The sequence below is a fragment of the Salmo salar genome, chromosome 10 (genome assembly GCF_965601325.2).
Source record: "Salmo salar chromosome 10, fSalSal1, whole genome shotgun sequence".
Taxonomy (NCBI): Eukaryota; Metazoa; Chordata; class Actinopteri; order Salmoniformes; family Salmonidae; genus Salmo; species Salmo salar.
Genome location: NC_138300.1, coordinates 62,585,605 through 62,612,251, shown reverse-complemented (window position 1 = coordinate 62,612,251; position 26,647 = coordinate 62,585,605). Strand labels below are relative to the sequence as shown.

Genomic DNA, 26,647 nt, shown 5'->3' with positions numbered 1-26,647 from the left:
AATCCATGTTTCCGTCAGCACCAAGAAGTCGAGGGACTGGAGGGTAGCATAGGCTGAGATGAACTCTGCCTTGTTGGCCGCAGACCGGCAGTTCCAGAGGCTGCCGGAGACCTGGAATTCCACGTGGGTCGTGCGCGCTGGGACCACCAGGTTAGAGTGGCAGCGGCCATGCGGTGTGAAGCATTTGTGTGGCCTGTGCAGAGAGGAGAGAACAGGGATAGACAGACACATAGTTGACAGGCTACAGGAGAGGCTACGCTAATGCAAAGGAGATTGGAATGAAAATTAACTAAACAACTGTGGAAGCGAGAGAGCAGGGCCTCCCTCACTAACCATTCACTGAAACACTCAAATATAACTTTTCCAACTTCCACTTTAGAAATTATAATTGATGTAAACTACAGTGGTTCAATGTTTCCAGGAATAGGCTCAAACTTAGTTTATTCAGCTAGGTAACTTGGTACAGTATTCTACCATGAAACCCACCCAGTGCACCGTGTCCTATGATGCCGTAGCTAACTAGCATGCTAGCATCCAATAACACACGGTTAGCACCAAAACTTGGTTACAACAAACTAACAATGGATCATTCGTGTCCGTGTCTAGTTCCTTTCATAACGCTGAATTAATTAAACGTTGGCTAGCTGATACAAAGTCAGTCCTGCTAGCTACACAAGTGGACTACACAACTCAAAAGTTCAGAAAGTTAAGCTTACGTTGCAAAAATCTTATTGACTAAAAATGATACAGTACTGCTAGCTGGTAGAGTTGGCTAGCTAGCAGTGGCTGCGTTAACCTTTACCTTTTATCTTTGATACAGAGACAACAACTATGTAGCTAGCTAACATTACACTAATCAAAACGTTCCGTTGTAATGTATTTAGTTTCTACAGTACTGCTAGTTGGTAAAGTTGGCTAGCTAGCAGTGGCTGTGGTGTTGTGGTGTTGACGCCGTTTGGAAAACGGTGTGAACGAACGCACGAATACAGCTGGCTAGCTAACCTTGTTAGTTTCTGAAAGTTAGTTTCTCAAAGCAACACCTTTAGCTACGCCTTTATCCTTGATGCAAAGACAACTATGTAGCTAGCTAGCTAAATTACACTAATCAAATCGTTCCGTTGTAATGTAATGAAATGTAATATTACCCGCGGAGCAAAGTACAGCACGACTACTCACTCCAGCATCCGGAAGTGCTAGACGGCCAGTTCTTATAGCATTTTTAGCCGTACCCTTATCCTACTTCTCCTCTATTCCTCTGGTGATATAAAGGTTAATCCAAGACCTGCAGTGCCTAGCTCCACTCCTACTCCCCAGGTGCTCTCATTTGTTGACTTCTGTAAAGGTAAAAGCATTGGTTTCATGCATGTTATCATTAGAAGCCTACTCCCTAAGTTTGCTTTATTCACTGCTTTAGCACATTATGCCAACCTGGCTGTTTTAGCCGTCTCTGAATCCTGGCTTAGGAAAACCACCAAAACCCCAGAAATGTCCATCCCTAACTATAACATTTTCCGCCAAGATAGAACTGCCATAGGGGGCGGAGTTGCAATCTACTGCAGAGATAGCCTACAGAGATCTATCTTACTATCCAGGTCTGTACCAAAACAATTCGAGCTTCGACTTCTAAAAATTCACCTTTTCAGAAACATGTCTCTCATCGTTGCCGCTTGCTATAGACCACCCTCTGCCCCCAGCTGTGCCCTGGACACCATATGTGAATTGATTGCCCCCCATCTATCTTCTGAGCTTGTGATGCTAGGTGACCTAAACTGGGACATGCTTAACACCCCGGCCATCCTACAATCTAAGCTTGATGCCCTAAATCTCACACAAATTATCTATGAACCTACCAGGTGCAACCCCAAATCTGAAAACACTGGCACACTCATAGATATCATCCTAACTAACTCGCCCTCCAAATACACCTCTGCTGTTTTCAACCAAGATCTCAGCAATCACTGCCTCATTGCCTGCATCCGTAATGGGTCTGCGGTCAAACGACCAACCCTAATCACTGTCAAACGCTCCCTAAAACACTTGAGCGAACAGGCCTTTCTAATCGACCTGGCCGGGGTATCCTGGAATGACAATGACCTTATCCCGTCAGTAGAGGATGCCTGGTTATTCTTTAAAGTGCCTTCCTCACCATCTTAAATAAGCGTGCTCCATTCAAAAATGTAGAACCAGGAATAGATATAGCCCTTGGTTCACTCCAGACCTGTCTGCCCTTGACCAGCACAAAAATGTAATTGTAAAAACATCCAATGGCATTCTGCATTAGCATCGAATAGCCCCCGTGATATGCAACTTTTCAGGGAAGTTAGGAACCAATATACACAGGCAGTTAGGAAAGCCAAGGCTAGCTTTTTCAAACAGAAATTTGCATCCTGTAGTACAAACTCAAATAAGTTCTGGGACACTGTAAAGTCCATGGAGAATTAGAGCACCTCCTCCCAGCTGCCCACTGCACTGAGGCTAGGAAACACTGTCACTACCGATAAATCCACAATAATTGAGAATTTCAATAAGCATTTTTCCATGGCTTTTCCACCTGGCTACCCCTACCCCGGTCAACAGCCCTGCGCTCCCCGCAGCAACTCGCCCAAACCTCCCCCACTTCTCCTTCACCCAAATCCAGATTGCTGATGTTCTGAAAGAGCTGCAAAATCTGGAACCATACAAATCAGCTAGACAATCTGGACCCTCTCTTTCTAAAATTATCTGCCGAAATTGTTGCAACCCCTATTACTAGCCTGTTGAACCTCTCTTTCGTATTGTCTGAGATTCCCATAGATTGGAAAGCTGCTGCGGTCATCCCCCTCTTCAAAGGGGAGACACTCTAGACCCAAATTGCTACAGACCAATATCTATTCTACCCTGCCTTTCTAAGGTCTTTGAAAGCCAAGTTAACAAACAGATTACCGACCATTTCGAATCTCACCGTACCTTCTCCGCTATGCAATCTGGTTTCAGAGCTGGTCATGGGTGCACCTCAGCCATGCTCAAGGTCCTAAACGATATCATATCCGCCATCGATAAGCGACATTACTGTGCAGCCGTATTCATCGACCTGGCTAAGGCTTTTGACTCTGTCAATCACCACATTCTTATTGGCAGACTCAACAGCTTTGGTTTCTCAAATGATTGCCTCGCTTGGTTCACCAACTACTTCTCCGATTAGAGTTCAGTGTGTCAAATCGGAGGGCCTGTTGTCCGGACCTCTGTAAGTCTCAATGGGGGTGCCACAGGGTTCAAATCTCGGGCCGACTCTCTTCTCTGTATACATCAATGATGTCGCTTTCGCTGCTGGTGATTCTTTGATCCACCTCTATGCAGACGACACCATTCTGTATACCTCTGGCCCTTCGTTGGACACTGTGTTAACCTCCAGATGTGCTTGAATGGCATACAACTCTCCTTCCGTGGCCTCCAACTGCTCTTAAATGCAAGTAAAACTAAATGCATGCTCTTCAACCGATCGCTGTCCGCACCTGCCCGCCCCTCCAGCATCACTACTCTGGAGGGTTCTGACTTAGAATATGTGGTTAACTACAAATACCTAGGTGTCTGGTTAGACTGTAAACTCTCCTTCCAGACTCACATTAAACATCTCCAATCCAAAATTAAATCTAGAATCACAACAAAGCATCCTCCACTCATGCTGCCAAACATACCCTCGTAAAATTGATCATCCTACCCATCCTCGACTTCGGCGATGTCATTTACAAAATAGCCTCCAACACTCAACTCAACAAATTGGATGCAGTCGATTACAGTGCCATCCGTTTTGTCACCAAAGCCCCATATACTACCCACCACTGCGACCTGTATGCTCTCATTGGCTGGCCCTCGCTTCATACTCGTCACCAAACTCACTGGCTCCAGGTCATCTACAAGTCTCTGCTAGGTAAAGCCCCACCTTATCTCAGCTCACTGGTCACCATAGCAGCACCCACCCGTAGCACTCGCTCCAGCAGGTATATCTCACTGGTCACCCCCAAAGCCAATTCTTCCTTTGGCCACCTCTTCTTCCAGTTCTCTACTGCCAATGACTGGAGTGAACTGCAGAAATCTCTGAAGCTGGAGACTCTTACCTCCCTCACTAGCTTTAAGCACCAGCTGTCAGAGCAGCTCACAGATCACTGCACCTGTACATAGCCAATCTGTAAACAGCCCATCCAACTACCTCATCCCCATACTGTATTTATTTATTTATCTTGCTCCTTTGCACCACAGTATCTCTACTTGCACATTCATCTTCTGCACATCCTACCATTCCAGTGTTTAATTGCTATATTGTAGTTACTTTTCCACCATGGCCTATTTATTGCCTTAACTCCCTTATCTTATCTCATTTGTACTCACTGTATATAGACTTTTTGTTTTCCTTTTTTTCTACTGTATTATTGACTGTATGTTTGTTTATTCCATGTGTAACTCTGTGTTGTTGTATGTGTCGAACTGCTATGCTTTATCTTGGCCAGGTCGCAGTTGCAAATGAGAACTTGTTCTCAACTAGCCTACATGGTTAAATAAAGGTTAAAAAAAATTAAATAAATAAAAATTGTCCAGGAAGTTGTCTAAAAGGGATTGAATTTGTTGTTGCCTTATTGTTTTTTGGTAGGTTTCCACACTACATTCCTTCCATCTATATAATTTCTTAATATTACTTGCTTTGATGCCTCATGATTGAGTATTGCTCTGTTCAAGTAGATTGTGATTTTGCTGTGATCTGATAGAAGTGTCAGTAGGCTGACTGTGAATGGTCTGAGAGACTCTGGGTTGAGGTCAGTGATAAAGTAGTCTACAGTACTACTGCCAAGAGATGAGTTAAAGGTGTATCTACCATACTAGTCCACTCGAAGCCTACCATTGACAATGTACATAGTGTGCGACAGAGCTGCAGGAGTTGTGACCCGTTTTTGTTGGTTATGTTGTCATAGTTGTGCCTAGGGGGGCACAAGGGGGGGAATGCTGTTACCTACAGGCAGGTGTTTGTCCCCCTGTGTGCTGAGGGTGTCAGGTTCTTGTCCGGTTCTGGCATTAAGGTGGCCACACACTAGTACATGTCCCTGGGCCTGGAAATGATTGATTTCCCCCTCCAGGATGGAGAAGCTGTCTTCATTTAATAATGTGGATTCTAGTGGGCGATATAGGTAGCACACAGGATGACATTTGTCTCTGTTAAGATCATTTCCTTTTGAATTTCTAGCCAAATGTTCCTGTTTTGATTAACCTGTTAGGGCTAGGGGGCAGTATTGACACGGCCGGATAAAAAACATACCCGATTTAATCTGGTTACTACTCCTGCCCAGTAACTAGAATATGCATATAATTATTGGCTTTGGATAGAAAACACCCTAACGTTTCTAAAACTGTTTGAATGGTGTCTGTGAGTATAAGAGAACTCATATGGCAGGCAAAAACCTGAGAAGATTCTGAACAGGAAGTGGCCTGTCTGACCATTTTTTGCCCTTCTTGATTATCTCTATCCAAAACAGGGGATCTCTGGCATGACGTGACACTTCCTACGGCTCCCATGGGCTCTCAGAAGGCGGGAAAAAGCTGAACGATGTAATTCCATCCCCAGGCTGAAACACATTAGCGCGTTTGGCAAGTGCTCTATCAGAGGGCCATCAGACTGAGGCTCGTGCATGAGGGGATAGCATGCTTTTACTTTCACTCTCTTTGTATTAATAAACGATTTCCCGGTCGGAATATTATCGCTTTTTTACGAGAAAAATTGCATAAAAATGGATTTTAAACAGAGGTTGACATGCTTCGAAGTACGGTAATGGAATATTTTGAATTTTTTGTCACGAATTGCGCCATGATCGTGACCCTTATTTACACTTCGGATAGTGTCTTGAACGCACGAACAAAACGCCGCTATTTGGATATAACGATGGATTATTTTGGACCAAACCAACATTTGTTATTGAAGTAGCAGTCCTGGAAGTGCATTCTGACGAAGAACATCAAAGGTAATCAAACTTTTGTAATAGTAAATCGGAGTTTGGTCAGGGCTAAACTTGGTGGGTGTCTAAATGGCTAGCCGTGATGGCTGGGCTATCTACTCAGAATATTGCAAAATGTGCTTTCACCGAAAAGCTATTTTAAAATCGGACACCTCGATTGCACAAAGGAGTTCTGTATCTATAATTCTTAAAATAATTGTTATGTTTTTTGTGAACGTTTATCGTGAGTAATTTAGTAAATTCACCGGAGGTTTGCGGGGGTATGCTAGTTCTGAACATCACATGCTAATGTAAAAAGCTGGTTTTTGATATAAATATGAACTTGATTGAACAAAACATGCATGTATTGTATAACATAATGTCCTAGGTGTGTCATCTGATGAAGATCATCAAAGGTTAGTGCTGCATTTAGCTGTGGTTTGGGTTTATGTGACATTATATGCTAGCTTGAAAATTGGGTGTCTAATTATTTCTGGCTGGGTACTCTGCTGACATAATCTAATGTTTTGCTTTCGTTGTAAAGCCTTTTTGAAATCGGACAGTGTGGTTAGATTAACGAGAGTCTTTAAAATGGTGTAAAATAGTCATATGTTTGAGAAATTGAAGTAATAGCATTTCTAAGGTCTTTGAATAACGCGCCACAGGATTCCACTGGCTGTTACGTAGGTGGGACGATTTCATCCCGCCGACCCTAGAGAGGTTATAGCGAAAGCAAAACATTAGATTATGTTAGGACAACACCTAAACAAGAAAAGCCACACAGCCATTTTCCTAGCATGGAGAGGCGTAAAAAAACAACAGAAATACAGCTAAAATTAAGCACTAACCTTTGACGATCTTCATCAGATGACAGTCATTGGACATCATGTTACACAATACATGTATGTTTTGTTCGATCAAGTTGATATTTATATCCAAAAACAGCATTTTACATTGGCGCGTGATGTTCAGAAAATGTTTGCCTCCCAAAACTTCCTGTGAATGTGCACAGTAACTTCTTATGGATAGGGGGCAGTATTCGGAGGTTTGTTTGAATGAGGTGCCCAATGTAAACTGCCTGTTATTCAGGCCCAGAAGCTAGGCTATGCATATAATTGGTAGTATTGGATAGAAAACACTCTAAAATTTACAAAACTGTTAAAATAATGTCTGTGAGTATAACAGAACTGATATAGCAGGCGAAAACCTGAAGAGAACCCATCCGGGGAATTTTTTTGGGGGGCTCACCACTCATTACTATGGCTGAATATAAAAGGAATACCTCCCAGATTGCAGTTCCTAGGGCATCCAGTAGATGTTGACAGTCTTTAGAAAGAGTTTTCAGGCTTGTTTTTTGAAAAATTACCTAGAATTTGTAGTTTTTCTAAGAGTCTCCCATTTTGGCTGTAATGTTTGTTGTGCACTCCGGTGAGGGCACGCACTTCGTTATTTATCGCCGGTAATGAACATACTATTCTCCGTCTTAAATTTGATTGTTTATTTACATATTAGGGTACCTGAGGATTGATTAGAAACGTTGTTTGGACAAAGTTTATTGGTAACTTCCGGGACTCATTTGTATGCATTTTGAATGAGGGAAACTGGTGGATTACTGAGTCTAGCATGCCAATGAAACGTACTTTTTTGGGATATAAAGAAGGACTTTTTCGAACAAAAGGACCATTTGTTATGTAGCTGGGACCCTTGTGATTGCAACCAGAGGAAGATCTTCAAAGGTAAGTGATTTATTTTATCGCTATTTCTGACTTTCGTGATGCCTCTGCTTGGTTGGAAAATGTATGTAATGCTTTTGTGTGCTGGGCGCTGTCCTCAGATAATCGAATGGTGTACTTTTGCCGTAAAGCCTTTTAGAAATATGACAATTAACAAGAAGTTAAGCTTTTAAACGATGTATTACACTTGTATTTTCATGAATGTTTAATATTACGAATTTTGTATTTTGAATTTTGCGCTCTGCAATTTCACCGGATGTTGTCGAGGCCGGGCGTTAGTGACATGCTTAACCTTCTAAATGAGAAAAGATGGGTTTTCATATAAAGTTAACCAAATCAGTGGTCACGCCCACGTGAGCATAGACATTACGTTGGCGTCATGTAACCGCCCCATCATCCACAGAGTATAAAACCCACTTCCTACAAAATGTACATTAAGTCAGAGAACGCCGGGACAGAGTTCCCACGTTGAAATGGTTACAATTCTATAGGCCATCGGAGACCATAAAGCTGTAGTTTTTGCCACATGGCTGGAAATGGTTATCCTCTTACATCTAGATGTTCCGCTAGCGGAACGCCTCGCCAATATCCAATGATAGAGCGTGGCGCGAATTACAAACTCCTCAAAAATCCAAAAACTTCAAATTTTTCAAACATGTGACTATTTTACACCATTTTAAAGACAAGACTCTCCTTTATCTAACCACACTGTCCGATTTCAAAAAGGCTTTACAACGAAAGCAAAACATTAGATTATGTCAGCAGAGTACTTCATCAGATGACACTCCTAGGACATTATGTTATACAATACATGCATGTTTTGTTCAATCAAGTTCATATTTATGTCAAAAAACAGCTTTTACATTAGCATGTGACGTTCAGAACTAGCATACCCACCGAAACTTCCGGTGAATTTACTAAATTACTCACGATAAACGTTCACAAAAAACATATCAATTATTTTAAGAATTATAGATACAGAACTCCTTCATGCAATCGCGGTGTCCGATTTTAAAATAGCTTTTCGGTGAAAGCACATTTTGCAATATTCTGAGTAGATAGCCCGGCCATCATGGCTAGCTATTTTGACACCCACCAAGTTTGGCACTCACCAAACTCAGATTTACTATAAGAAAATTTGGATTACCTTTGCTGTTCTTCGTCAGAATGCACTCCCAGGACTTCTACTTCAACACCCAATGTTGTTTTGGTTCCAAATAATCCATAGTTATATCCAAATAGCGGCGTTTTGTTCTTGCGTTCAAGACACTATCCGAAGGGTGACGCACTGGCGCATATCGTGACAAAAATGTCAAAATATTCCATTACCGTACTTCGAAGCATGTCAGATGCTGTTTAAAATCAATTTTTATGCGATTTTTCTCGTAAAATAGCGATAATTTTCCGACCGGGAGAGGTTGTTTTCGTTCAAAGAGTGAAAGAAGAAAATGGTGTCTTCACGCGCGCACCCGTGTCATTGTTCTCAGATCGACCACTATCCAAATCCCCTACTGTTTTCCGCCCAGGGACTGCAGAGTCATCATTCCCCATTCTGGCGTCTTCTGAGAGCCTATGGGAGCCTTAGAAAATGTCACGTTACAGCAGAGATCCTCTGTTTTCCATAAACAGGCTATAGAAGGCCAAGAAATAGTCAGAGAGGGCACTTCCTGTATGGAATCTTCTCAGGTTTTGGCCTGCCATATGAGTTCTGTTATACTCACAGACACCATTCAAACAGTTATAGAAACTTTAGGGTGTTTTCTATCCAAATAAAATAATTATATGCATATTCTAGTTTCTGGGCAGGAGTAATAACCAGATTAATCAGGTTAAACTCTGAGACTATCAATCACTACAGAATACGAATACGAACACATCTTAGACATATCATTTCTAGTCTGCAGCTAGAAATGACTTAAGTCTGGAACGAGAATACCGACAACTGCCAAATCACCTATTCTATGAGAACATTTCCGAATGGTACTCTGAAGTACCCGTTCTAACCACCTACAACCACGAAAGACATTGTGACTTCTGCGAAAGTTAACCAGACTCCCAACTCTACAGGACAATCGAGTGTTTTCAATGGAGACAACAACGACATACGGTCATAAATATATACATTACAATTATTCTCGAATGAGCAGCCGCTCATGTGCAAAGGATTAGCATTTCAATAAATATAACTATCCACTGTGTGTAGTGGATCCCTTTTGTCTTTCCCGCTCTTTCTCAGTCCCCACCCCTTTCCTTTGTCTACCAAGCTGTCATATTGGCTTAGCCCACTAGGGACTTTTCTATCATTGTTAGTAACCATTGTCCACTGTTTGTTTGTTATGTCATTTTCTGTGATTATTTAGTTAGTTAGTAAATAAAAAATTAAGCCAATTTGGATATTTCTGATTCATTATGGAAACTAGTGTTCATGCATATATCCAAGCATTTGAAACGTTCAGTAATGAGAACAGATGAGGTAATAATAATAATTAATTAATATAAGACTGTAATTGATCAGATATCTGAAGAGTTATATTCAGAAAAAGATGACTCTGTAAATCTTAACATTTTCCATGGTGCCCCGACTTCCTAGTTAATTAATGTTTACTTGATTAATCACATAAAAATTAAACCTAGAAAACTGATTTGATATAAATAAGTCTTCACATTTAGTGATAGTCCAGACACGACAGTGTGCTCTATCGAGGGGCCTGCTGCTGAATGTGACTCACAACTTTCACAGTGTGTAAGAAGCAGAAGTGAAAGCAGTTCACTGACTCAACTTCCTGTGAGGAGCAAAGATGCAGTTAGAGAGAGGAGACAAATGTTCCTACACACCTGGGTTGAAATACTGTTTGTTTTCTTTCAGACAAATGACCGAGCTTGCCTGATGCTATGGAAGCCAATGGAATCTTCCCAAATTGTCACAGATCCCTACGGAACTTTCATTATGCACACCTGGCCCCTATTCCCAGTGATTAGTAATTGTATAAGTGTGCCCTTGGTTTACCAGTGTCCTGTAGATTATTGTTACAATGTCCGTTGGTTCGTGTGAGTACCTGTGCTGTGTGTTTTAGCTTTTATGCCATTGTGGATTGTGCAGATGATTACGGGTCTCGTCCCGTGTGTTAATCATTGTGCGCTTGTGTCATTTATTCGAGGTACACCTCGCTCTTTTGTTTGGGTTTCAACCCTGAGTTGTGTATAGTGTTTGTTTGGTCTTTGTCCCCGAGCCTTTACACGGCACGCCGTAATTTGGGTAAGAAATAAAAAACTCTGTTATGCATTCCTGCGCCTGTCTCCCGACCCAACGTCACACAAAAGTGCAATCCAAGGCCCACAGTCATAAAGCCTGCCTCAATGGACTGCACATTTCTGTTCCTGACCAGCACTTATACACCTGCTTCAACTAATCAACCGCTTGATGATTAGTCGAGAAAAATTAAATAACCCAAATAAAGCAGTGTTTAAAAAAATATTATGATCCTGGCAGAAATATACTTTGGCGACATTGCATTGTAATGCCATTAGTTTGTTGAATCTTTTCAAGTAGCTAGTTTGATAATTCATCCATGCACTGTTGATTCATTGGAGTTGAATAAACTTGTTTACTCCATGGCTGCACTCTCCCACCAGATTAGGTCTGCAGTGCAGTGCGTGACAGAATAGGGTCTCACTATCCTTCTCCTGCCCCAGCAGAGGAAGGAGTGGAGCAATATCTCTTGACACGTTTTGACAGATAGGGCCTAGGCCTGTAACCTACAGTAGCTACCAGTGCCTTTTAAGATTAGGGAGGATTCAAATTGTTTTATGAGCATGGTGTCACACCCTGATCTGTTTCACCTGTCTAGTGCTTGTCTCCACCCCCCACCATGTGTCTCCTATTTTTCCCCGTTAGCCCCTGTGTATTTATACCTGCGTTTTCTGTTTGTCTGTTGCCAGTTCGTCTTATTTTGTCAGGTCTTACCAGCGTGTTTCACCTGTTCTGACGTTGTATTTTCTAGTCTTCCTGGTTTTGACCTTTCTGCCTGTCCTGAGCCTGCCTGCCGTTCTGTCCCTGATTGACTCTGTCTTGGATTATGAACCTCTTCCTGCCATTGAACTGCCCTTTCCCTTTGTTATAATAAATATTCTGAGAATCAAACTATCTGCCTCCTGTGTCTGCATCTGGGTCAAATCAAATCAAAGTCTGTCACGTGCGCCGAATACAACAGGTGCAGACCTTACAGTGAAATGCTTACTTACAAGCCCTAACCAAAAGTGCAATTTTTAAGTAAAAAATAGGTATTAGGTAAACAACAGATAAATAAAGAAATACAAAATAAAAAGAAAACAGCAAAATAACAATGAAAATAACAGTAGCAATGCTATATACAGGTGGTACCAGTACAAAGTCAAAGTGCGGGGGCACCAGTTAGTCGGGCTAGATGAGGTAATATGTATGTGAATTTATAGTGAAAGTGACTATGATTAGATCATAAATAGAGAGTAGCAGCAGCGTAAATGAGGGGTTGGGGGGGAGTGGCGGGACACAATGCAAATAGTCCGGGTAGCCATTTGATTACCTGTTCAGGAGTCTTTTGGCTTGGAGGTAAAAGCTGTTGAGAAGCCTTTTGGACCTATACTTGGTGCTCCGGCACCGATTGCCATGTGGTAGCAGAGAAAACAGTCTATGACTAGGGTGGCTGGGTCTTTGACAATTTTTAGGGCCTTTCTCTGACACCGCCTGGTATAGAGGTCCTGGATGGCAGGTAGCTAAGACCTAGTGATGTACTGGGCCGTACGCACTACCCTCTGTAGTGCCTTGCGATCGGAGGCCGAGCAGTTGCCGTACCAGGCAGTGATGCAACCAGTCAGGATGCTCTCGATGTTGCAGCTGTAGAACCTTTTGAGGATCTGAGGACCATGGCAAATCTTTTCACTATCCTGAGGGGGAAGAGGTCTTGTCGTGCCCTCTTCACGACTGTCTTGGTGTGTTTGGACCATTCTAGTTTGTTGGTGATTTGAACACCAAGGAACTTGAAGCTCTCAACCTGCTCCACTACAGCCCCGTCGATGAGAATGGGGACGTGCTTGGTCCTCCTTTTCCTGTCGTCCACAATCATCTCCTTTGTTTTGATTATGTTGAGGGAGAGGTTGTTATCCTGGCACCACACGATCAGGTCTCTGACCTCCTCCCTATAGGCTGTCTCGTCATTGTCGGATATCAGGCCTACCACTGTTGTGTCATCTGCAAACTTAATGATGGTGTTGGAGTCGTGCCCGGGCCATGCAGTCGTGGGTGAACAGGGAGTACAGGAGGGGACAGAGCGTGCACCCCTGAGAGGGTCCAGTGTTGAAAAGCAGTGTGGCAGATGTGTTGCTACCTACCCTCACCACCTGGGGGTGGCCCGTCAGAAAATCCAATATCCAGATGCAGAGGGAGGTGTTTAGTCTCAGGATCCTTAGCTTAGTGATAAGCTTTGAGGGCACTGTGGTGTTGAACGCTGAGCGGTAGTCGATGAATAGCATTGTCACATAGGTGTTCCTTTTGTCCAGGTGGGAAAGGCCAGTGTGGAGTGCAATAGAGATTGCATCATCTGTGGATCTGTTTGAGCGGCATGCAAATTGGAGTGGGTCTAGTGTTTTTGGGATAATGGTGTTAATGTGAGCCATGACCCGCCTTTCAAAGCACTTCATGGCTACGGATGTGAATGCTATGGGTCGGTAGTCATTTAGGCAGGTTACCTTAGCCTCTCTGGGCTAGGTGGGACGAATTCGTCCCACCTACGCAACAGCCAGTTGAATCCCGTGGCGCGATTTTCAAATACCTTAGAAATGCTATTACTTCAATTTCTCAAACATATGACTATTTTACAGCATTTTAAAGACAAGACTCTCGTTAATCTAACCACACTGTCCGATTTCAAAAAGGCTTTACAACGAAAGCAAAACATTAGATTATGTCAGCAGAGTACCCAGCCAGAAATAATCAGACACCCATTTTTCAAGCTAGCATATAATGTCACATAAACCCAAACCACAGCTAAATGCAGCACTAACCTTTGATCTTCATCAGATGACACACCTAGGACATTATGTTACACAATACATGCATGTTTTGTTCAATCAAGTTCATATTTATATCAAAAACCAGCTTTTTACATTAGCATGTGACGTTCAGAACTAGCATACCCCCCGCAAACTTCCGGGGAATTTACTAACAATTTACTAAATTACTCACGATAAACGTTCACAAAAAACATAACAATTATTTTAAGAATTATAGATACAGAACTCCTTTGTGCAATCGAGGTGTCAGATTTTAAAATAGCTTTTCGGTGAAAGCACATTTTGCAATATTCTCAGTAGATAGCCCAGCCATCACGGCTAGCCATTTAGACACCCACCAAGTTTAGCCCTGACCAAAGTCAGATTTACTATTACAAAAGTTTGATTACCTTTGTTGTCTTCGTCAGAATGCACTCCCAGGACTGCTACTTCAATAACAAATGTTGGTTTGGTCCAAAATAATCCATCGTTATATCCAAATAGCGGCGTTTTGTTCGTGCGTTCAAGACACTATCCGAAATGGTAAATCAGGGTCACGAGCATGGCGCAATTCGTGACAAAAAAATTCTAAATATTCCATTACCGTACTTCGAAGCATGTCAACCGCTGTTTAAAATCCATTATTATGCCATTTTTCTCGTAAAAAAGCGATAATATTCTGACCGGGAATCTCCGTTTAGGTAAACAGAGGAAAGAAAACAAAGCATTCGGTCGACGCGGGCACGAGCCTGAGTCTCACAGTACTGTAACCAGCCACTACCCAAACGCGCTACTTTTTTTCAACCAGAGCCTGCAAAGCCACGATTCAGCTTTTTGCCGCCTTCTGAGAGCCCATGTGAGCCGTAGGAAGTGTCACGTAACAGCAGAGATCCTTTGTAATGGATAGAGATGGCAAAGAAGGCCAAGAAATGGTCAGACAGGGTACTTCCTGTACAGAATCTTCTCAGGTTTTGACCTGCCATTTGAGTTCTGTTATACTCACAGACACCATTCAAACAGTTTTAGAAACTTTAGGGTGTTTTCTATCCAAAGCCAATAATTATATGCATATTCTAGTTACTGGGCAGGAGTAGTAAGGGAACGTTTTTTATCCAGCCGTGTCAATACTGCCCCCTAGCCCTAACAGGTTAGTGTTCTTGTGCACAGGGACTATGGTGGTCTGCTTGAAGCATGTTGGTATTACAGACTCAATCAGGGACATGTTGAAAATGTCAGTGAAGGCAGTTGCCAGTTGGTCAGCACATGCCCGGAGCTCACATCCTGGTAATCGGTCTGGCTCAGTGGCCTTGTGAATGTTGACCTGTTTAAAGATCTTTCTCACATCGGCTACGGAGAGCGTGATCACACAGTCGTCCGGAACAGCTGATGCTCTCATGCATGCCTCAGCTTTGCTTGCCTCGAAGCGAGGATAGAAGTGATTAAGCTCGTCTGGTAGGCTTGTGTCACTGTGCAGCTCGTGGCTGTGCTTCCCTTTGCAGTCTGTAATAGTTTGCAGGCCCTGCCACATCCGACGTGCGTCGGAGCCGGTGTAGTACGATTCAATCTTAGTCCTGTATTGGCACTTTGCTTTGCTTGTTTGATGGTTCGTCTGAGGGCATAGCAGGATTTTTTATAAGCTTCCGAGTTAGTCCCGCACCTTGAAAGCGGCAGCTCTAACTTTTAGCTCAGTGCGAATGTTTCCTGTAATCCATGGCTTCTGGTTGGGGTATGTACGTACAGTCACTGTGGGGATAATGTCGTCGATGCACTTATTGATAAAGCCAGTGACTGATGTGGCGTACTCCTCAATACCATAGGAAGAATCGCGGAACATATTCCAGTCTGTGTTAGCAAAACAGTCCTGTAGCTTAGCATCTGCTTCATCTGACCACTTTTTTATAGACAGAGTCCCTGGTGCTTCCTGCTTACATTTTTTCTTGTAAGCAGGAATTAGGAGAATATAATTATTGTCAGATTTGCCAAATGGAGGGCGAGGACAGCTTTGTACGCGTCTCTGTGTGTGGAGTAAAGGTGATCTAGAATTGTTTTACCTCTGGTTGCGATTTTAACATGCTGATAGAAATTAGGTAAAACTGATTTAAGTTTCCCTGCATTAAAGTCCCCGGCCACTAGGAGTGCCACCTCTGGGTGAGCGGTTTCCTGTTTACTTATACAGCTGTCTCAGTGCGGTCTTAGTGCCAGCGTCCATCTGTGGTGGTAAATAAACAGTCACGAAAAAATTTTGAAGAAAACTCTCTTGGCAAATAGTGGGTCATATCCTGAGTCATGATAAATGGCCTTATTTCTATTACAACATATTGGATGACTGTCAATTCACCCAATTCAATGTAACATCGATAGGTTCAGGCAACAACGGTATTGGATAGCCTTAGCCAACTAAATAAGATAAATATCATTCCTCTCTGTTTCAGTCAGGTTATTGTGTTAGGCAAAAGTAAGTGAAAGATAAACTAAGAAGAAAAAAAATACATTACAATATAGCTAGCTATCTCTCTCTTTGCTACTTCTCCTGAATTTAAGTAATTGCCTTTCTCTCTCTTTGAGTCAAATACTCATCACACTTTTTTCACTGCAGTGCTAGCTAGCTGTAGTTTATGCTTTCAGTACTAAATTAAATTATCGGATCCTTTGATTGAATGACAACATGTCAGTTCATCCTGCAACAGTTCTGATAGGTTGGAGAACGTTTTTTTGGATCCAATACCAATTCCGATTTTAGAGTGGAAATTATCACCGATATATCTGCAGATATTTCTATCATTATAGCTAGAATAAAAAAATGCCTTTTCTGTATGGATTGTGCTAAAAACAGTCCAACAAAGATACTCGGAAAATTGATTTGTTACATTTGAGGAAAGAACATTAATCTAAGCACCACAGAATTTAGGAGCACCAGAAAGATGACATTTAATGGAGGATGGAAAAAAGCTGTCCTCCAGCTACACCATGGTGCTACCCTAGAGGGTACTGCTGAGGCTTAATTGCAATACGTGTTTTAATCAGTTATTTGGTGACATGAATATATTTAGTATAGTAAAAAGGATACATTTTTTAAATGCTGCACTATTTTTATTTTTATGAAATTCACTGAGTAGGATCGTCCTCCCATTCCTCCTCTGAGGAGCCTCCACTGGTAGCTACACCTGCGTCATACGCATCCCTAAAATTAACTTCAATCACTTTGTATAAATCTCAGCATCGGTTCGGCATGAAAATGCATGCAACGCAACACTACAGTTTGAAACAAACCAACAGGCTACTGTTGCTTCACTCACTCTCACTCTAGTCACCCGTTCTGGAAATGTTGTGAGAGTGCTTTCTAAATATAACCGCAGAGAGAGAGCGGGAGAGAGAGACCACCTTTACAGCCTACTAAGGGTTCTCGCATAGCTCACATACACGGGCCTGGCAGGAGAGAAGGGTGTGAGGAGAGGAGACCGAGCGCAACTTTGACAAGTCCCAAAATAAAACTTTTAGAGGGAGTTGAAACTTGCTGCGAACGGGACGACAGTCAAGGCAGCTGCAGCAGAGGATGGAGGTAAACAGAGTTTTGGGGTGTTTTAAAATGTTTTTATTAAGTTGTTGATTTACATATGGAATTATATCTGTGATTCTGTACTGTCCAGTACAATGTTGTCTATAGCTGACTAAACTCGTAAATGGTAGAGCTGAGTTTTGTCGGCTATGTAGTCTAATAACCTGCACAAGACATGACACTCTCTGTGTGATCTGTATGGACCAAACTGATAGCATGCAGATTAGATGATTCACATGTTTTGAATTACAGAGGAGCATAACAACCAGGCCTGGGCTTAGTTCTAGCCCATACATTTCACTGAACTAAACTTTTAGTCATGCATGTTGTCACTTGTCATGACATCTCACTCTCATTCTCTTTCTCTCATGTTCATAGTGCCATCACTGTGTGAGAGACTGTCAAGCATATAGCCTAATGACTGAATTTGTATGCATTAAGCCCAGGGTGTCAAATGTTATTCCTGTTTTTTGTTACGACCTTTCAATTTGTGTACAATTAAGACATACTTTTTAAAATGTTGTATTTTTTTTATTACGATCCCCATTAGCCGACACCAATGGTGCCAGCTAGTTTTACTGGGGTCCGAGACATAAAGAAGAAGACATTACTGAAAAAATACAAAAAATATTAACATGTAATGTGTGTGTGTGTGTGTGTGTGTGTGTGTGTGTGTGTGTGTGTGTGTGTGTGTGTGTTACACATGTCAATACATACAAAAAACAATCAGGTCACATGGGGGAGAGGCGTTGTGCCGTGAGGTGTTGCTTTATTTGTTTTTTTAAACCAGGTTTGCTGTTCACCTGTGCTATATGAAATAGAAGGGAGTTCCATGCAATCATGGTTCTGTATAATACTGTACGTTTTCTTGAATATGTTCTGGACCTGGGGACTAGAACAAACAGACAACCAGGTGAGGGGAGTTTCTAACTGAACAATTTACTTCATTGATCAATCAAGTACAAGGGAAGAGCGAAAACCAGCCCTCCAGGAATTAAGTTTGACACCTCTGCATTAGGCTATGATGAAAGAATGTCACTTGTTGTTAGAATAGAGTTGTAGCATTTTGGTTTGAGTTAGATGCACGATGCATGTGGTGGTGGAATGATGGCGATGGTAGCCTATCACAGGAAGACTTCCTGGTTTGCTGACTATACTGTAGCTGCTTCTCTGCATCAATGTTGTTCAGTACGTTACTCAAACAGGAAGTATGACAGGAACACACCCCACACACAGAGGAAGTGGTGTAACCGTTGCCTTTGCAACAGGTTTCTACACATGGAGTTGCATAATTCTACACATGAGTGGGATGTGAAACGTGACATTAATTGGGCGACTAGTTGTCCAGAGAAGAGATGTTAGATCAAGAATGTCTGCATCCCAAATGGCTCCCTATTGACAACAGGTCCAGTCCATGCTAAAGACATGTTTTATACTCATGGACTTGGTCTCCTGCCTTTAAGGATGAGAATTAATTTAAGTGTGTGTACGCCTACGTGCGCCTGGCCTCCGGGCTATGTGATTTCATTATCTGCTGAATGCCAGCAATGTGAGTCCTTCAATTTAGAGGAGTGTGTATCAACTCCACTTCAACAGCCGTGTGTGTGTGTAGGCCGCTGCTGCCTCAAGTGAGTGCAGATAATGAAGGACAAGGAGATACAAGACAGAGGGGGAGAAAGAGAGAAAGGAAAGAGGGACAGAGGAAGAGGGAGAGTAAGAGAGGAAGGGGAGTAAAGGACAGTAAAGATCTGGGTATGGTCTTACTGAAAGTGTGTGTGTGTTCGGAGTGTATTTGGGAAGCTGTCTGAGCTTAATGTTTAGTCTCTGCCAACACCTCATATCCACCACACATAAGCAGAGCCAGATGATGATGTCATGAGAGAGAGAGGTGTCTATCTGACAGAATGGAACAGTCAGATTGTAATTTGTGTAATCTGACGGTTCCATTCTATCCGATAGGCCTCTCTCTCTCTCTCTCTCTCTCTCTTTCTCTCTCAGCACCACTAATAGAATCATGCTCATGCTAGTGGTCTCATTCACACACTGACAAAGAATGTCTTTGTGATGCTTAAACATACACACACACACACACACACACACACACACACACACACACACACACACACACACACACACACACACACACACACACACACACACACACACACACACACACACACACACACACACACACACACACACACACACAGTCTACAGTGCCTAACACATTTTGTTGTGTTACAGCCTGAATTTAAAATTGATTAAATTTAGATTATGTGTCAATGATTATGTGTCAAGACAGGACATTACACTTTGGATGGTGTATCAATACACCCAGTTACTTCAAAGATACAGGCTTCCTTCCTAACTCAGTTGCTGGAGAGGAAGGAAACCACTCAGGGATTTCAATATGAGGCCAATGGTGACTTTTAAACAGTTACAGTGTTTAATGGCTGTGATAGGAGAAAACGGAGGATGGATGAACAACAACAGTTTCTCCACAATACTAACCTAATTGGCAGAGTGAAAAGGAGGAAGCTACAAATACAAATATTCCAAAAGATGAAAATTAAGTACAGAAATATCTAATTTAAATAAGTATTCACACCCCTGAGTCAATACTTTGCAGAAGCAGCTTAGGCAGTGATTACAGCTGTGAGTCTTTCTGGGTAAATCTCTAAGAGCAATTAACTAATTAATTAAGTGTTATGTTTGGGTCAAATCCAATACAACACCTTACTGATTACCACTCTCCATATTTTAAAGCATAGTGGTGACTGCATCATGTTATGCCATAACATGCTTGTAGTCGTTAAGGACTGGGGAGCTTTTCAAGATAAAAATAAATAGAATGGACTTAAGCACAGACAAAATCCTGGTTTAGTCTGATTTCCACCAGACACTGGGAGATGAATTCACCTTTCAGCAGGACAATAACCTAAAACACAAGGCCAAATCTACACTGTAGTTCCTTACCGAGAAGACTGTAAATGTTTCTGAGTGGCTGAGTTACAGTTTTGAATTAAATCTACTTGAAAATCTATGGCAAGATCTGAAAATAGTTGTCTAGCAATGATCAACAACCAATTTGACAGAGCTTGAAGAATTTTGAAAAGAATAATGGGCAAATGTTGCACAATCCAGGTGTGGAAAGCTCTGAGAGATTTAAGTCAAGGGGTATGAATACTTTCTGAAGGCACTGTATGTGGAGCATAGTACTGGCAGTGGCAACCCTAGGTTTGTGGGTTGCTTGCATGGGTCCCAAATACTGAGTGTATGTGTTAACTGGACTTATTAAACAGGAAGAAAGGTCTTGTACTGTAGAAGCAGGCCTGAATGGAGCATTGGAACTGTCAACAACTCTGGTCTCTCTCCCTCTCTCTCCTAAACAACGCACCTCATTAAGAAGGGCCATCCCATTTTTCCTCATATAAACTTTTACCACCAGAGAGAATTCCATGGGAATAAGTGAAACTGTTGAAAAAATGCCTGGCATCCAATCCATCCTTTCAGGATGTGTCCATAAAGCAGAGCCTGGTGGGGTCTGGGTTTGAGGGTCTGGGTCCAGGTCCAGGGCCAGGCATCTGGGTCTGGGGACAAGGGGTCTGGGTTTGAGGGTCTGGGTCCAGGTCCAGGTCCGGGGGGCCAGGCATCTGGGTCTGGGGACAAGGAGTCTGGGTTTGAGGGTCTGGGTTTGAGGGTCTGGGTCCAGGTCCAGGTCCGGGGGGCCAGGCATCTGGGTCAGGGGAAAGGGGGTCTGGGTTTGAGGGTCTGGGTCCAGGTCCGGGGGGCCAGGCATCTGGGTCAGGGGAAAGGGGGTCTGGGTTTGAGGGTCCAGGTCCGGGGATCCAGGCATCTGGGTCTGAGGACAGGGGGTCTGGGTTTGAGGGTCTGGGTCCAGTTCCAGGTCCGCGGGGGCCAGGCATCTGGGTCAGGGGAAAGGGGGTCTGGGTTTGAGGGTCCAGGTCTGGGGATCCAGGCATCTGGGTCTGAGGACAGGGGGTCTGGGTATGAGGGTCTGGGTCCAGGTCCAGGTCCGGGGGGCCAGGCATCTGGGTCTGAGGACAGGGGGTCTGGGTTTGAGGGTCTGGGTTCAGGTCCAGGTCCAAGGGGGCCAGGCATCTGGGTGTGGGGACAGGGGGTCTGGGGCCTAAGTAATATAGTGATGGCCCCACTTAGGCTTTATTGTCACATATTGCTCACACCTATCCCATTTCTTCAGATCTGTAAACACCACAGAGTAAGGGTTAGAGGGTAAGGGTTGTTTATGGTCAAGGCAGCAGACTCTCAATCTGTTATTGATATCTCTCATCTTTCTCCCTCTCATTCTCTCTCTCTCTCTCGCTCTCTCTCCCTCTCCCTAGTAGATCTCTCAGGCCAGTGCTTTCTCTCTTTCACCAGCCTGTCATTTACCTTATTCACTGCCACTTTATGTAATGTCCTCCAGTCCCAAGTCCCCGGGTCCCCAGCCACCCACCCACAGACAGACACACGGGTTGCACTCTCTCTCTCTTTCTCAATTCAATTAAATTACATTTACTATATTGGCATGATGTAAGAATGTACATATTGCCAAAGCTTACTTTGGAGATTTCCAATATTAACATTATAAAAATAATAATCAATATTGTCAATACTCTCTGTCTTCCCTATTCCTCTCTTCACTCTCTCTTGAGTGGGCAGTGGGGATATCTAGAGAGGGAAGTGCTTGTTGACCAGAGAAGGGGAAAGCAGCTGAGAGCGGGGGGGGGATATGACCTCAGCTCTGGATGGAGGGAGGGGAATGGGCTCTGTCCCAAATGGCACCCTATTCCCTTTATAGTGCACAGATTTTGACCAAGGCCCTTTTGGGACATAGTCATGATCTAACTGGGTCTTGCCCTAGTGAGAGAGAGAGCAGGGTGAGGTCATACTTAGACTGTAGAAAGAGCCACAGTATATGGCAGAATTACTTACCATAAGACACAGAATGGTTCTCATCTATCTCTATGTTAGATTTACAGGAGCATTGAGGAAAGCTACAAACTTGCTAGGAAAACTGGGTAGCCCAGAGAGAGAGAGAGAGAGAGAGAGAGAGAGAGAGAGAGAGAGAGAGAGAGAGAGAGAGAGAGAGAGAGAGAGAGAGAGAGAGAGAGAGAGAGAGAGAGAGAGAGAGAGAGAGAGAGGAGAGAGAGAGAGAGAGAGAGAGAGAGAGATAGAGAGAGATAGAGAGAGAGATAGAGAGAGAGAGGAGATTTGTGTGTAACCTGTGTAATCTGACTGTTCCAGAGCTAGAAGGAAAGGGGAGTGGCAAATGTAAGTGTGGTGAGGTCACAGGATACAGAGAGACGAGCGGGAGAGAGACAGACATAATGGCAGACAGGCAAACACATCCAACTGTTCGTTCGATTTCTATATCCATCTCTCGGTTTTCTTTTAATCATGCTCCTTGCTGTATTCCCCCCCTATATCCTTCCCTAGCCATTCTGAGGGTGTGAGGTCATTTCCTGTTGTGGAAAATTGGAAAAGTACGAAAAAGTACGAAAATGTTTGCACTCACTACTGTAAGTCGCTCTGGATAAGAACGTCTGTTAAATGACTAAAATATAAATGTAAATGTACCGTTGTGTCAGTATGGTTGAGTATTGGGGAAGTTGTGTTCCAAATGCCACATTATTCCCTACCTTGTGTGCTACCTTTAACCAGGGCTCATGCCCACTAGACGGCGCCGACAGATAGTGCAGCTCTGCTTCTAGCGCCTAAGCAACTTTGCAGTATTTGTTTTTTGTGTGTGTTAATTCTTACTCTATTAACCCAGGATTTTTTTTGTGTTACTACATACAGCCGGAAATAACTTTTACGACTTTCCCGAATTGGATCCTTTGTTCGTATCCCCAAAGGCAATTTAACTGATGTCACGTCCTGATCATAGTAAGCTGTTATTTTCTATGGTAGAGTAGGTCAGGGCGTGACAGGGGGGTTTTCTAGTTTAGTTTTTTCTATGTGGTTATGTTCTAGTTTTGTATTTCTATATTGGGTTGTTCTAGTTTCGTATTTCTATGTTGGACTTTGTTTGGGATGATCTTCAATTAAAGGCAGCTGGTCATCATTGTCTCTAATTGGAGGTCATATTTAAGTTGTTGTTTGTCCCACCTGGGTTTGTGGGAGATTAATTTTGAGTAGTGTATGTTTCACCTCTGCGTCACGGTTTGTTGTTTTGTCATTCAGTTTATTTATGTATTGCATACTTTCACAGTATAAATAAAATGTGGAACGACACACACACTGCACTTTGGTCTCCTCCTTTCGACAACCGTGACAACTGATTCCAGAGGCTGATCCAAAACACTGCTAGCGGAGAAGAGGTATTCGGAGTAGACTTCTAGTCCGACTCAGGAGGCGTGCACACCACCCACCGCTTCCGAGTATATTACTTGCTAATGTTCAGTCTCTGGAAGTAGACAAGCTCAGGGCAAGAATCTCCTTCCAGAGAGACATCAGGGATTGTAACGTACTCTGTTTCATGGAAACATGGCTCTCTCAGGATATACTGTCTCCGTCCATACAGCCAGCTGGGTTCTCAGTACATCGGTGTATGTTTTATGATTAACTACTCATGGTGTGATTGTGATAACATACAGAAACTCAAGTCTTTTTGTTCACTCAACGTAGAATACATCACAATCAAATGCCGACAGTATTACCTCCCAAGAGAATACTCTTTGCTTATAGTGACAGCTGTGTATATTCCCCCTCAAACCGACACCACAACAGCCCTCAAAGAACGTCATTGGACTTTATGCAAACTGGAAACCACATATCCTGATGCCGCATTTATTGTAGCTGGCGATTTTAACAAAGCAAATTTAAGAAAAACACTACTGAAGTTCTACCAACACATTGACTAGCACTCACTCTGAGAAAACATTGGACCAGGGCTAATCAACTTTTCGAAATGCCTACAAGGACCTCCCTGCTAATCTGATCACGACTCCAATTTGCTCCTCCCTTCCTATAGGTAGAAACTCAAACAGGAAGTACCCGTGCTAAGGAATATTCAACGCTGGTTTGACCAATCGGAATCCACGCTTCAAGATTGTTTTGATCACGCGGGATATGTTCCGGCTAGCCTCTGAGAATAACATCGACAAATACACAGACTATTAACACCAACCCTAACCAGAAACTGTGTATAGATGGCAGCATTCGCGCAAAACTGAAAGCGCAAACCATCACATTTAACCATGGCAAGGTGACTGGGAATATGGCCGAATAGAAACAGTGTAGTTATTCCCTTCGTAAGGCAATCAACAGGCAAAACGTCACATACGTCTCGTGTCTGAGCCGTTCAATTGTGCCTTCATTTTGTTTCTATACTGACGTCGCGGACACCAACGTCTTGCTTCCGGACAAGCTAGAACACCTTCGCCCGCTTTGAGGATAACACAGTGCCACTAACGTGGCCCACTACCAAGGACTGTAGGCTCTCCTTCTCCGTGGCTGATGTGAGTTAGACATTTAAGCGTGTTAACCCTCGCAAGGCTGCCGGCCCAGACGGCATCCCTAGCCGCATCCTCAGAGCATGTGCAGGCCAGCTGGCTGGAGTGTTTACGGACATATTCAATTTCTCCCTATCCCAGTCTACTGTCCCCACTTGCTTCAAGATGTCCACCATTGTTCCTGTACCCAATAAAGCAAAGGTAACTGAACTAAATGACTATTGCCCCGTAGCACTCGCTTCAGTCATCATGAGGTGCTTTGAGAGACTAGTTAAGGATCATATCACCTCCACCTTACCTGACACCCTAGACCCTCTTCAATTTGCTTACCGCCCCAATAGATCCATAGACGATGCAATCGCCATCGCACTGCACACTTCCCGATGTTGAGAAAACAAAGGAGCTGATCATGGACTTCGGGAAACAGCAGAGGTAGCGCGCACCTATCCACATCGACGGGACCGCAGGGGACAAGATGGAAAACTTCAAGTTCCTCAGCGTACATATCACTGACAAACTGAAATGGTCCACCCACACAGACAGTGTGGTGAAGAAGGCGCAACAGCGCCTCTTCAACCTCAAGAGGCTGAAGAAATGTGGCTTTGCACCTAAAAGCCTCACAAACTTTTACAGGTGCACAATTAAGAGCTTTGTGTCGGGCTGCATCACCGCCTAGTACGGCAACTGCAACGCCCGCAACCGCAGGGCTTTCCAGAAGGTGGTTCAGTCTGCCCAATGCATCACCGGGGGCAAACTACCTGCCCTCCAGGACACCTACAGCACCCGATGTCACAGGAAGGCCAAAATGATAATCAAGGACAACAACCACCCGAAACGCTGCCTGTCCACCACATTACCATCCAGAAGGTGAGGTCAGTACAGGTGCATCAAAGCTGGGACCGAAAGACTGAAAAACAGCTTCTATCTCAAGGCCATCAGACTGTTAAAAAGCCATCACCAGGGGGCTTCCACCCGGTTCCATAACCCTGCACCTTAGAGGCTGCTGCCCTATATATATAGACTTGAAATCACTGGCCATTTTAATAATGGAACACTAGTCACTTTAATAATGTTTACATACTTTTGCTTTGCTCATCTCATATGTATATACTGTATTCTATTCTACTGTATTTTATTCTATACCACTCCGACATTGCTCATCCTAATACTAAAATATTCCTTAATTCCATTATTTTACTTTTAGGTTTGTGTGTATTGTGTGTAGTTGTGAATGGTTAGATATTACTGCACTGTTGGAGCTAGAAACACAAGTGTTTCGCTACACCCAAAATAACATCTGCTAAACGTGTATGTGACCAATAATATCTGATTTGATTTGAACATTTATGGAATAGAGTACCATTTGGGAAGCATTCCCTGTCCAATATCCCCCCCAGCTTCCCCCAAATCAATGACCTCACCTCATCTGTGTGTGTGTCAGCAGTACTAAGCCATATTGTACTTCCTGTGTTTCAGGACGACGCCCCGCCTAAGAAGTCAGTGGCGGAGCTGGCTGGAAAGTTCAAAGCTCATGCCCCTCCCATCCCAATGGGAACTGATGGGGTGAGGTCATTATAACTTCCTTTTCTCTCTCTCTCTTTTTGCTCTCTTTTCTCTTCTCTTCTTTCTCTCGCTGACACTCAGATAGATAGTACTGAAGCAACTACACGTGTTAAAACACAGATAAGTGAAACATGAAGTTACACACAGGAAGTGAGGTGCAGGAAGTGGTTCTATGAATATCTGTGCCTCTGTGTGAACACAGTGTCAGCCCTGCTTTAAAATACACAACCACATTCATTGATGTAATGATGGGCACTGTAATGTGTCAGTATAATAATATTAGCTCCTCATTGATGTTTTTATGTGTTTATTTCTGTTTGACCAAATAGATCT

General features: G+C 43.2%; 1 protein-coding gene across 2 annotated transcripts in view; it reads left to right on the top strand.

The window, feature by feature from the left end:
* Positions 1–16,979: 16,979 nt before the first annotated feature.
* Positions 16,980–26,647, top strand: part of LOC106560677 (uncharacterized) — a 33,666-nt gene continuing 23,998 nt past the window's right edge. Inside the window, exons 1-2 of one of the 2 annotated variants that reach the window (XM_014123784.3) lie at positions 16,995–17,276; positions 26,228–26,314. In XM_014123784.3, the coding sequence (XP_013979259.1) occupies positions 17,271–17,276; positions 26,228–26,314 (93 nt within the window). In that variant the 5' untranslated portion in view covers positions 16,995–17,270. Of the gene's footprint in view, positions 17,277–26,227; positions 26,315–26,647 lie in introns of both variants that reach the window. The other variant, XM_082957114.1, reaches the window with a different exon arrangement.